This window comes from Urtica dioica, chromosome 2 (genome assembly GCF_054948205.1).
Source record: "Urtica dioica subsp. dioica isolate 48M chromosome 2, U.dioica_male_clone48M_v1_H2, whole genome shotgun sequence".
Classification (NCBI taxonomy): domain Eukaryota; kingdom Viridiplantae; phylum Streptophyta; class Magnoliopsida; order Rosales; family Urticaceae; genus Urtica; species Urtica dioica.
Genome location: NC_142757.1, coordinates 5,592,138 through 5,605,517, shown reverse-complemented (window position 1 = coordinate 5,605,517; position 13,380 = coordinate 5,592,138). Strand labels below are relative to the sequence as shown.

General features: G+C 51.1%; 1 protein-coding gene across 1 annotated transcript; it reads right to left on the bottom strand.

The window, feature by feature from the left end:
- Window positions 1-625: 625 nt before the first annotated feature.
- LOC149404025 (uncharacterized) lies at window positions 626-958 on the bottom strand. Its single transcript, XM_089604030.1, has one exon. The coding sequence runs from the start codon at window positions 956-958 to the stop codon at window positions 626-628; it is 333 nt and encodes a 110-aa protein (XP_089460156.1).
- Window positions 959-13,380: the final 12,422 nt, after the last annotated feature.

Here is a 13,380-nt window from a genome sequence, read left to right as displayed (position 1 = left end):
CCTCTGACCCGGCCATGGACGGCTCTGACCCGGCCATGGCCGGCTCTGACTCGGCCGTGGAGGCCATGGCCGGCTCTGACCCGGCCATGGCCGGCTCTGACTCGGCCGTGGAGGCCATGGCCGGCTCTGACTCGACCGTGGAGGCCATGGCCGGCTCTGACCCGGCCATGGCCGGCTCTGACTCGGCTGTGGAGGCCATGGCCGGCTCTGACCCGGCCATGGCCGGCTCTGACTCGGCCGTGGAGGCCATGGCCGGCTCTGACCCGGCCATGGCCGGCTCTGACTCGGCCGTGGAGGCCATGGCCGGCTCTGACCCGGCCATGGCCGGCTCTGACTCGGCCGTGAAGGCCATGGCCGGCTCTGACTCGGCCATGGCCGGCCTTGAGGTGGCCGTGCGTCGGGAAAGTCTCGGGGAAGCCGCCATATGATGTCGTTGCCGTACCGGGCCGGGACGGACCGGTAACAATATATTTTTTTTTCAAGATATTTAAAATTTAAGGATGTCTCATATGAAACAAGAATTTGAGATAAAACCCGTCCATTTTATTCAAATGCACAAGTCGAGCGTTTACAAAATTTATACATTACAATCCCTACCCCCTTAGAAGAGTTTCGTCCTCGAAACTTAAAACAGAGTATGGTACTTCTTTTGCATCTCACTCTGAAGCTCCCATGTAGCTTCTTCTACAACATGCCTCTTCCAAAAAACCTTGACCAAAGGAATGGTCTCGTCCCTCAAAACTTTATCTTTGCGATCAAGAATCGCAACGGCTGGCTCTTCATATTTGATTTCAAGAGAGATCTCAACCTCTTGCTCTTGTAGAACATACGAAGGGTGAGACACGTACTTCCATAGCATGGATACGTGAAACACATCATGAAGGTTGCATATAGATGGCAGTAACGCCAAGCGATAAGCGGTCTTGTCTACACGCTCAAGGATCTCAAAACGTCTCATACCTCGGACTGAGCTTCCATTTTTTTCCAAACCTCATAACTCCTTGCATTGGTGAGATCTTCAGAAAAACTTTCTCTCCTGCTTCGAACTCTAGAGGCCTCCTACGCCTGTCAGCGTAGTTTTTCTAATGACTCTAGGACGTTTTCATTCGAGCTTGGATCTTCTTTACCGCTTCTATGGTTTGTTCAAGCATATCAGATCCAATAAACTTGCTCTCACTAGCTTCATCCCAATGAATTGGAGAGCGGCACTTCCGTTCATACAAAGCTTCATACGGCACCATGCCATTCATCGTCTGGTAGCTGTCGTTGTACGAGAATTCAGCTAGCGGAAGATAACGACTTCATGAGCCCTGGAAGTCTAAAACACAAGCTCAGAGCATGTCTTCCAACACTTGGATCGTTCGTTCGCTTTGACCATCGGTTTGCAGGTGAAAAACAGTACTAAACTTCAGGCGAGTCCCCAGGTTCTCTTGTAATCCCTTCCAGAACCTGGATGTGAAGCGAGCATCACGATCTGAAACAAATCAAGCTAGGAACCCCATGAGATGTACAATCTCCTTTATGTAGAGTTCAGCGAGCTTATCCACGGTGTGAGTGGTTTTTATGGGCAGGAAATGAGCTGATATGGTCAATCTATAGACAATGACCCAGATTGAGTCGTGACCGGCTGTGGTTTTTGGCAGACCTGACACGAAATCCATCGTTATCTGCTCTCACTTCCACTGTGAAATCTCAAGTGGTTGCAGCATTCCTGCTGGTTTCTGGTGTTCTGCCTTGATTTTCGAGTAAATCAGGATGTTGTCAATAAACACGATAACGAACTTGTCCGACAAGTTATCTTCACTCAGGTACTTCCCATCGAACAGATCAGATCGAGATCATCGGGTATACTGACTCTGATTTTGCCGGATGCCAAGACAGTATGAAATCTACATCGGGCTACATTTACTTGCTAGCTGGAGGAACTATCTCCTGGAAGAGTCCTAAACAGTCACTTATAGCATCTTCCACTATGGCATCAGAATTTGTACCTTGTTATGAGGCGTCCAATCAGGGGATATGGTTGTGGAATTTTGTTACTGGGCTGCGCATAGTAGATGGTGTTGATAAACCACTCAAGTTATATTGTGACAACAAATCCGCTGTACTGTACTCCAACAACAACAGTAGCTCCACGAAGTCGAAACACATCGACATCAAGTTTCTAGTTGTGAAAGAAAGAATTCAGAGTAGACAGTTGTCTATCGAGCACATCGGAACAAACTCCATGATTGCGGATCCGCTTACTAAGGGACTACCACCCAAAGTGTTTCCCGAGCACATTGCTCATATGGGTGTTATTTCAGCTCGGGATATTCAGTTCTAGTGGGAGTTTGTTGTTTTGCTATTTTGTAGTGCTTTTATGTTATAGACATGTTTGGTTTTATTTATGATTATTGAGGTTTTCTGCAAAAAAAATTAAGTTTTGGTTTATTTAGACTCTGTTTTTCTAGCATATGGTTTGATCTCACTAAGGTTTAAGGAGGACCAAATGGAAATAGGCATGTTGAGGTCACATAACATGAAATTTCCATGCTACACATCCACTTCATGATCCATGTCGTTCATTTGTATCGATATACGTGACCATTGATGGGTATAACTACGATAGATGTGGCAAATTCCGCTTTGATCCTATGTTGATATGATTGATGGACCGGATTGGTTATGAGATCCATTTTGGTAATGACAGTAAAGTTGAGGTCTTTCGGTTATTTTCGCGATACATAATTATAAGGTTAAACATATAGACCAAGTGGGAGATTGTTGGATCTTTAATCCAATATGTTGGATCCTTAATCCAACGTTGGGCTTAAATAATTACGTGTTGTGAACTATCAATAAAGATGACCCGTTAAAAGTGATCTAATTTGGTGTACGGTTATTGGGCTTTAATGTATCTAACAGGTTGTGGGCCTTTAATGTGTAGACTCATTATGGGCTTCTATTTCAGTGATGGGTTGAAATAGCAAGCCCACTAGGGTAACCTAGGGTAACCTTCGACGTAGTGGGAGGGCTACTCAAAAGCCTGATAGGTACATGTCCTATGGAGACTCTCTCGTAGCCATCTCCGACATGGATGACCCTGTTTCCTATAGCCAAGCGATAGCTTGATCTGAATCAAACATTTGGCTTGACGCCGTGAAAGTTGAAATGCACTCGATGTATGTCAACAAAGTCTGGAAACTTGTAGACCTTCCTGAAGGGATTAAACACGTACGGTGTAAGTGGATATACAAGAAGAAAAGGGGTCCTATTGTCGGCCCGTCTAGGGCCAACGAGAACAAAGGCATCTCTTCGACCCACGTGGCTGGTGCGAGGTCTTGAGCGGCGAGACCCTGACTCAACCAGGGGCCGGCCAAAACCAATCGCCAAGCCATGGGCCGAGTCAATGGCTCACTCGGCCATTGGCCGGGTCAATGGCTCACTCGGCAATTGGGCAGTTCACTCGGCCAATGGCCGAGTGAACCCTTCAGCCACCAAGGCAGTTCACTCGGCCAATGGCCGAGTGAACCTTTCAGCCAGCCATGCAGTTCACTCGGCCATTGGCCGAGTGAACCTTCCAGCAGTTCACTCGGCCAATGGCCGAGTGAACCCTTCAGCTGGCCATGCAGTTCACTCGGCCATTGGCCGAGTGAACCTTCCAGCAGTTCACTAGGCCAATGGCCGAGTGAACCCTTCAGTCGGCCTTGGAGTTCACTCGGCCAATGGCCGAGTGAACCTTCCAGCAGTTCACTCGGCCAATGGCCGAGTGAACCCTTCAGCCGGCCATGCACCTCACTCGGCCGTTGGCCGAGTGAACCTTCCAGCAGTTCACTAGGCCAAGGGCCGAGTGAACCCTTCAGTCGGCCTTGCAGTTCACTCGGCCAATGGCCGAGTGAACCTTCCAGCAGTTCACTCGGCCAATGGCCGAGTGAACCCTTCAGCCAGCCATGCCTCCTCACTCGGCCATTTTCCGACCCAACCCTTCAGCCGCCCAATGGCCGACCCAAGCTTGCTCACTCGGCCAAGGGGTCTTCAAACCAACCCTTGGCTGCCTATAAATACAGGGGCCGCCCTAAACACTGCCTATAAATCCAGGTAATCCGAATTTGAGTACTGAAACGCTGTCGAACTCGTACCTCGCTCGTTTCTCTCAAGTCTCGACCCCTAAACACTAAACCCTCTACAAACCACCTCAATCCTACTAATGTTGAGCGTCGGAGAGGTAAACAGAGGCAACCCCTCTGTTTCCCCTTTGTAGTTCACACCTTTTCTGCTTGCTTTTCAGTTGCCTGGACGAGACAGATACCACAGACAGCTAAGGGATGACTTGGGATACCAAGTCCGACACGCTCGACTCGAGACGAGACCACTTCGTCCGGCCTTGGGTCTGACCGTCTGCGACTCCTAAATCATTGTCCGAAAAACTGCGACAACATTTTGGCGCTAGAAGGAGGGGGTCTCTCGACCTTAGCAACACATCCCCTCTACCAGTCTTCTTCTCACTCCTACGACTCTCGAGAGATGAGTCACTTACCCACTACCTCCGCGGGTACACGAGCGACGAGCTCGAGGTACGGTCTCCGACTCCTCGCACACCGTCTTGAAGGGCAACCTCGCGAGAGCGAGAGCCAACCCCAAGACCCGGTGATCGACCCCGAGGCCGAGCTCCGAGAGGACACGGCCCGGCGGCTCGCGGAGCTCCTTGACCGTCCCGGCGTTGACGGCTCCCTCATCGCCAATCTCCTCGGCTACGACGTCGAGGATCGATCCGCTCAGGACGACTCTGACCCCGAATACGTGGGGGAGTCAAGAACCAACGAGGCCACCCCTAGCCTCGCTCAAGCACAACCCGAGAGGGCCAATGGTGCGTTGGCCGATCACTTGCACCCGGCTCGACGACAGGCACGGTCACAGTCCCGGGGACTCGCCCCCTCGGTTTCAAGAGGTGGCCGAACACGGCCCCTCGCCGAAGAGAGAGCGACTCTAGTTGACGATGGGGTCGATAGCCGAAGCGCTCGCCGGACGGCCCGACCAAGGGCGACCTCGCCTCGCCACGCACCTAGCGTGGACCTTAGAGAACACTTGACGGCGCAAAGAAACTCCCGAGGGGAGGATCTCCGCCAAAGGCTCAATTCTCGGCGGGACGCGCTGCCCGCCGCAACTCTCGGCCGACCGCAGGCCAATGTCGTGGACCAAGCGTCCAACGAACGCCAACCGGTGACCCCCGTGGCCCCGACAATCGGCCCTGCTAACGGGCTTGACATGGTCACGATGATTCAGAGCCTCCAAAATCAAATCATCGAGATGAGGGAGTCAGGGAGGCAAAGGCCGTACGGAGGGATCGAGGAATCATACTCTCCCTTCGCCGCACAAGTCCTCGCGGAACCATGCGTGGGAAACTTCAAGTTACCGTCCATTCCCCCCTACAATGGACGTACGGACCCCCACTTCCACGTCCAACACTATGAGACGTGGATGACGATGCAAGGACAAACAGACGCCACCCTCTGCCAAGCCTTCAGCCTGACCCTCACAGGGTCGGGGTTTGAGTGGTTCCGAAGTTTAGGCTAGGAAGCATCCCGTCTTTCCGGGCCTTACGAGAGGCGTTCCTTGCCCGATTCGCCACCCTCGTGGCGCAAAAGAAACCAAAGACCCACCTCCTCTCTATCCGGCAAGGAAGAGACGAGACGCTGAGACCATACCTCGCTCGCTTCACTGAGGAGTCTCACAAGGTCGAAGGGTTCGACGACAAGGACGCCATCACAGCGATCACCGAGGGAGTTCGCACGAGCGACTTCCTCAAGTTCATTATCGGGCAAGTCCCGCGAGACATGGCGAAGCTGATGACGAGAGCCCGCACACATATGGGAATCGAGGACTATCTCGATGGCCGAGATGGCCGAAAGTCAGGAGGACAAGGTAGTCGCCACCGCGACGACCAGGACGAAGATCGTCCCGACCCTCAGAGGAAGAGGAGCAAGGGAGGCCGGTCCCCTTACGGTCGCCCCCTTTCCGGTCCAAGATCGTCGCACGTTGATAGCTTCCGAGCGTTATCGACGTACACCCCTCTGAACGCCTCGCAAGAGCAGATCCTAGCTCTGCACCGCGACAAGCTAGGAAGTCCGGCTCCTCTTGCGAAGGATCCCGCGAAGAGGGATCGAAACAAGTTCTGTGAGTACCACCAGGATCACGGGCATCTGACGTCCGAGTGTTATCATCTCAGGCGTCAGATCGAGGCCCTGATTCAAGACGGGAAATTAAAAGAGTATGTCCTAAGAACGGTCGAGGCAGCCGCGGTGCACGGAGAGCGCCCACGGCAAGAAAGGAAGGGTCCGGCGACGGCGACCGTCACAGACCAAATGGCGAACCAAGGACCAGGGAACTCACAATTGCACATCGTGGGCTCAATCATGGGCGGCCCGGAGTTCGGAGACTCAAGCACAAAAAGGAAGAAATACGTGCGCGAAGTTTCCCAAGGGAAAATAGCGCACTACATCAACCACACGTACGAGGCTCCTCCTCCAGCCCCGTTCGAGTCCATGTTCTTCACCGGCCAAGAGGCAGCGCGTGTGCTCCACCCGCACAATGACGCGATAGTCGTCTCCGCACCGGTCAAAAACAAAAACAAAAGTATAACAAAGTCTCAAGGGGCCGATGGTTAGGCCGGAGGTTCCAAGGAAAGACTTAACAAGTAACTCCTCGTGCAGGCTCTACATAAGTCCTCGAGTTGAGTCCCGAGTCCGCGCTTGCCACCCAGCTCGTGGGCCGAAGGGCAGCAAGTCTCAAATGGGTTTCAAAGGCTCGCGCCCATCGGACGTATCTGGTCTAGCCAGCGTCCACGGAAAACCCGGTCACACAAACGTGACACCAAGGCCCCCCTCGAGGCCCAAGTCGTGCTAATCGATCACGCCTTCATCGGCGGGTTGAGAAAATAAGACACGCACAATAAAGTCGTGCTAATCGATCACGCCTTCATTGGCGGGTTGATAAAATAAGACACGCACAATAAAGTCGTGCTAATCGATCACGCCTTCGTTGGTGGGTCGAGAAAATAAGACACGCACAATAAAGTCGTGCTAATCGATCACGCCTTCAATGGTAAGTCGAGAAAATAAGACACGCACAATAAAGTCGTGCTAATCGATCACGCCTTCGTTGGTGGGTCGAGAAAATAAGACACGCACAATAAAGTCGTGCTAATCGATCACGCCTTCAATGGTAAGTCGAGAAAATAAGACACGCACAATAAAGTCGTGCTAATCGATCACGCCTTCATTGGTAAGTCGAGAAAATAAGACACGCACAATAAAGTCATGCTAATCGATCACGCCTTCATTGGTAAGTCGAGAAAATAAGACACGCACATTAAAGTCGTGCTAATCGATCACGCCTTCATTGGTAAGTCGAGATAATAAGAAACGCACAATAAAGTCGTGCTAATCGATCACGCCTTCATTGGCGGGTTGAGAAAATAAGACACGCACAATAAAGTCGTGCTAATCGATCACGCCTACATTGGCGGGTTGAGAAAATAAGACACGCACAATAAAGTCGTGCTAATCGATCACGCCTTCATTGGCGGGTTGAGAAAATAATACATGCACAATAAAGTCGTGCTAATCGATCACGCCCTCGTTGGTGGGTCGAGAAAATAAGACACGCACAATAAATTCGTACTAATCGATCACGCCTTCAATGGTAAGTCAAGAAAATAAGACACGCGCGATAAAGTCGTGCTAATCGATCACGCCTTCAATGGTAAGTCGAGAAAATAAGACGCGCACAATAAAGTCGTGCTAATCGATCACGCCTTCAATGGTAAGTCGAGAAAATAAGACACGCGCAATAAAGTCGTAATAATCGATCACGCCTTCAATGGTAAGTCGAGAAAATAAGACGCGCGCAATAAAGTCGTGCTAATCGATCACGCCTTCATTGGTAAGTCGAGAAAATAAGCCACGAGCAACAAGAGCCGTCCCTCGCGATACACATAAGCCGTCCCTCGTGACGCACAAAAGCCGCCCCCCATGACGCACGTAAGTCGTCTCTCGTAACGCACAAAGGCCGTCCCTCGCGACGCGCAAAGGCCGTTCCCCGTGACGCAAACCCGAGAGCATTTATCTCGCGTCCGCATGAAAATGTAGATTTTGAATTTCCATTCGACCTACGCTCGACCGGAAACTCAGGGGGCTAATGTTGTCGGCCCGTCTAGGGCCAACGAGAACAAAGGCATCTCTTCGACCCACGTGGCTGGTGCGAGGTCTTGAGCGGCGAGACCCTGACTCAACCAGGGGCCGGCCCAAACCAATGGCCAAGCCATGGGCCGAGTCAATGGCTCACTCGACCATTGGCCGGGTCAATGGCTCACTCAGCCATTGGGCAGTTCACTCGGCCAATGGCCGAGTGAACCCTTCAGCCACCAAGGCAGTTCACTCGGCCATTGGCCGAGTGAACCTTCCAGCAGTTCAGTCGGCCAATGGCCGAGTGGACCTTTCAGTCGGCCATGCTGTTCACTCGGCCATTGGCCGAGTGAACCTTCCAGCAGTTCACTCAGCCAATGGACGAGTGAACCCTTCAGCTGGCCATGCAGTTCACTCGGCCATTGGCCGAGTGAACCTTCCAGCAGTTCACTAGGCCAATGGCCGAGTGAACCTTTCAGTCGGCCTTGGAGTTCACTCGGCCAATTGCCGAGTGAACCTTCTAGCAGTTCACTCGGCCAATGGCCGAGTGAACCCTTCAGCCGGCCATGCAGTTCACTCGGCCGTTGGCCGAGTGCACCTTCCAGCAGTTCACTCGGCCAAGGGCCGAGTGAACCCTTCAGACGGCCTTGCAGTTCACTCGGCCAATGGCCGAGTGAACCTTCCAGCAGTTCACTCGGGCAATGGCCGAGTGAACCCTTCAGCCGGCCATGCCTCCTCACTCGGCCATTGGCCGACCCAACCCTTCAGCCGGCCAATGGCCGACCCAAGCTTGCTCACTCGGCCAAGGGGTCTTCAAACCACCCCTTGGCTGCCTATAAATACAGGGGCCGCCCCCCTAGTCCAGGTAATCCGAATTTGAGTACTGAAACGCTGTCGAACTCGTACCTCGCTTGTTTCTCTCAAGTCTCGACCCCTAAACACTAAACCCTCTACAAACCACCGCAATCCTACTAATGTTGAGCGTCGGAGAGGTAAACAGAGGCAACCCCTCTGTTTCCCCTTTGTAGTTCACACCTTTTCTGCTTGCTTTTCAGGTGCCTGGACGAGACAGATACCACAGACAGCTAAGGGACGACTTGGGATACCATGTCCGACACGCTCGAGTCGAGACGAGACCACTTGGTCCGGCCTTGGGTCTGACCGTCTGCGACTCCTAAATCGTTGTCCGAAAAACTGCGACAACAGGTCCTGATGGGAACGTCGAGACGTTCAAAGCACGACTTGTGGCTAAGGGTTATACCCAACAAAAAGGGATTGACTATGAAGAAACCATCTCACCAATCGCAATGCTTAAATCCATCCGCATACTCCTATCCATACCTGCAGCTCTCGACTATGAGATCTGGCAAATGGATGTCAAGACAGACTTCCTGAATGGCAATCTTGACGAGTGTATTTACATGGCTCAACCAGACGGTTTCGTGGAAAAAAAAAAGGTCAAGAGACCAAGGTTTGTGAGTTACTTAAGTCCATTTATGGACTAAAGAAAGCATCTAGGTCATGGAATATTAGATTCGATGAAACTGTGAAAAGCATCGGCTTTGAACAGTCAATAGATGAGCCTTGTGTTTTCAATGGTGCCCACAAGAAGAGTTGTAATCCTTATATTGTACATTTGATGTAATAAAGTCTGATGAAGACTCTTGCTTGTAATTGCTTATTCATTAATAAAAAGTTGAAACGTTCATTCATTCTTCCGCGTCTGTTTGAAGCTTTATGATAAAACATTAGTCTTTAGTGCATAAACAAACTCAACAACTTATGAAGAGACAAATGTAGATTTGCATGAACGAACTCTTCGTAGTTTGCTTAAAACGATATATTCGCAAATTAAGGGTCAAAGGACTATTGACCTCAGTATGATTGTTAGAAGAATCTATGATGTCTGGTTATGAGGCATTGAGAGTTGGAGACTCTATAGTTCTTCTAGGTATCTTCCGAAGGTACTGAATTGACCAGTGCACTTCTAGAGACAAGATAAGAACAAACCATTTAACCTCTTATGTCTCGAAGTCACTACGTATGAATTGCATCGTGCTTACCTTAATCCTGAAATGAGACATGCCATTTCACACCTTACGTATTCTCATTTGAAAAAGTCAGAGTTCGGACTCAGTATGTGATTCACCTCCTCTCTATCCGGCAAGGAAGAGATGAGATGCTGAGACACTACCTCGCTCGCTTCACTGAGGAGTCTCACAAGGTCGAAGGGTTCGACGACAAGGACGCCATCACAGCGATCACCGAGGGAGTTCGCACGAGCGACTTCCTCAAGTTCATTGTCGGGCAAGTCCCGCGAGACATGGCGGAGCTGATGACGAGAGCCTGCACACATATGGGAATCGAGGACTATCTCGATGGCCGAGATGGCCGAAAGTCAAGAGGACAAGGTAGTCTCCACCGCGACGACCAGGGCGAAGATCGTCCCGACCCTCAGAGGAAGAGGAGCAAGGGAGGCCGGTCCCCTAACGGTCACCCCCTTTCCGGTCCAAGATCGTCGCACGTTGATAGCTTCCGAGCGTTATCGACGTACACCCCTCTGAACACCCCGCAAGAGCGGATCCTAGCTCTGCACCGCGACAAGCTAGGAAGTCCGGCTCCTCTTGCGAAGGATCCCGCGAAGAGGGATCGAAACAAGTTCTGTGAGTACCACCAGGATCACGGGCATCTGACGTCCGAGTGTTATCATCTCAGGCGTCAGATCGAGGCCCTGATTCAGGACGGGAAATTAAAAGAGTATGTCCTAAGAACGGTCGAGGCAGCCGCGGTGCACGGAGAGCGCCCACGGCAAGAAAGGAAGGGTCCGGCGACGGCGACCGTCACAGACCAAATGGCGAACCAAGGACCAGGGAACTCACAATTGCACATCGTGGGCTCAATCATGGGCGGCCCGGAGTTCGGAGACTCAAGCACAAAAAGGAAGAAATACGTGCGCGAAGTTTCCCAAGGGAAAATAGCGCACTACATCAACCACACGTACGAGGCTCCTCCTCCAGCCCCGTTCGAGTCCATGTTCTTCACCGGCCAAGAGGCAGCGCGTGTGCTCCACCCGCACAATGACGCGATAGTCGTCTCTGCACTGGTCGCCAACAACCTCGTCCGAAGGATCCTAATCGATAATGGAAGCTCCACCGACATAATCTTCAAATCGGCGCTAGACAGGATGAAGCTATCCAGAGTGGGACCGACCCCGGTCTCGACTCCGCTCTTCGGCTTCTCCGGGGAGAGGGTCATGACGGAGGGAACCATCAACCTCCCGGTCACCTTCGGAACACCGGGGGGGCTCGAGGTCACCCGCATCGTGTCCTTCCTAGTTGTGGACCAGCCCTCGGCATACAACATCATCATCGGCCGCCCGACTCTCAACCGGCTTAAGGCCATAACGTCCACCTATCACCTGATGATGAAAATCCCGACTGAGAAGGGGATTGCCGTCATGTTGGGAGACCAGTCAATGGCGAGGATGTGCTACATCCAAGGCGTGGACGGGAAAGGGAAGGAAAAGATGGTGAGCGCCATCCTCTAGCTCGGTCAAGCTGCGGAAGCTGGCACTGCAGTGGAAGCCCGCTCCCTTTTCTCATTATGTCATTTTATTTCCGATTTTAAGACAGTTTCAAATTTCAATAAGGCCAATGGCCTGGGAATGTAATTTTTGACTATTTCTACATGGTAATTAGATTACATTTCACCTCGAAGTCTTTATCTTGTTGCATTATAATTTCTAGTCTCTTCTACGAGTACACGAGAAACTCGGGGGGCTAATGGGAAACAATGCTCAACGAAACTAGAGCTCGCTCGCTCAACAAAAAAAAAAAAACAACTCAAAAACAAAAACAAAAGTATAACAAAGTCTCAAGGGGCCGATGGTTAGGCCGGAGGTCCCAAGGAAAGACTTATCAAGTAACTCCTCGTGCAGGCTCTACATAAGTCCTCGAGTTGAGTCCCGAGTCCGCGCTTGCCACCCAGCTCGTGGGCCGAAGGGCAGCAAGTCTCAAATGGGTTTCAAAGGCTCGCGCCCATCGGACGTATCTGGTCTAGCCAGCGTCCACGGAAAACCCGGTCACACAAACGTGACACCAAGGCCCCCCTCGAGGCCCAAGTCGTGCTAATCGATCACGCCTTCATCGGCGGGTTGAGAAAATAAGACACGCACAATAAAGTCGTGCTAATCGATCACGCCTTCATTGGCGGGTTGAGAAAATTAGACACGCACAATAAAGTCGTGCTAATCGATCACGCCTTCGTTGGTGGGTCGAGAAAATAAGACACGCACAATAAAGTCGTGCTAATCGATCACGCCTTCAATGGTAAGTCGAGAAAATAAGACACGCACAATAAAGTCATGCTAATCGATCACGCCTTCATTGGTAAGTCGAGAAAATAAGACACGCACAATAAAGTCATGCTAATCGATCACGCCTTCATTGGTAAGTCGAGAAAATAAGACACGCACAATAAAGTCGTGCTAATCGATCACACCTTCATTGGTAAGTCGAGAAAATAAGACACGCACAATAAAGTCGTGCTAATCGATCATGCCTTCATTGGCGGGTTGAGAAAATAAGACACGCACAATAAAGTCGTGCTAATCGATCACGCCTTCATTGGCGGGTTGAGAAAATAAGACACGCACAATAAAGTCGTGCTAATCGATCACGCCTTCATTGGCGGGTTGAGAAAATAAGACATGCACAATAAAGTCGTGCTAATCGATCACGCCTTCGTTGGTGGGTCGAGAAAATAAGACACGCACAATAAAGTCGTGCTAATCGATCACGCCTTCAATGGTAAGTCGAGAAAATAAGACACGCGCAATAAAGTCGTGCTAATCGATCACGCCTTCAATGGTAAGTCGAGAAAATAAGACGCGCACAATAAAGTCGTGCTAATCGATCACGCCTTCAATGGTAAGTCGAGAAAATAAGACACGCGCAATAAAGTCGTAATAATCGATCACGCCTTCAATGGTAAGTCGAGAAAATAAGACGCGCGCAATAAAGTCGTGCTAATCGATCACGCCTTCATTTGTAAGTCGAGAAAATAAGCCACGAGCAACAAGAGCCATCCCTCGCGATGCACATAAGCCGTCCCTCGTGACGCACAAAAGCCGCCCCTCGTGACGCACGTAAGTCGTCCCTCGTGACGCACAAAGGCCGTCCCTCGCGACGCGCAGAGGCCGTTCCCCGTGACGCAA

Bases quoted from the DNA above. Each gene is read 5' to 3' on its own strand.
- LOC149404025 (XM_089604030.1), bottom strand. From the start codon at position 958: ATGAGACGTTTTGAGATCCTTGAGCGTGTAGACAAGACCGCTTATCGC.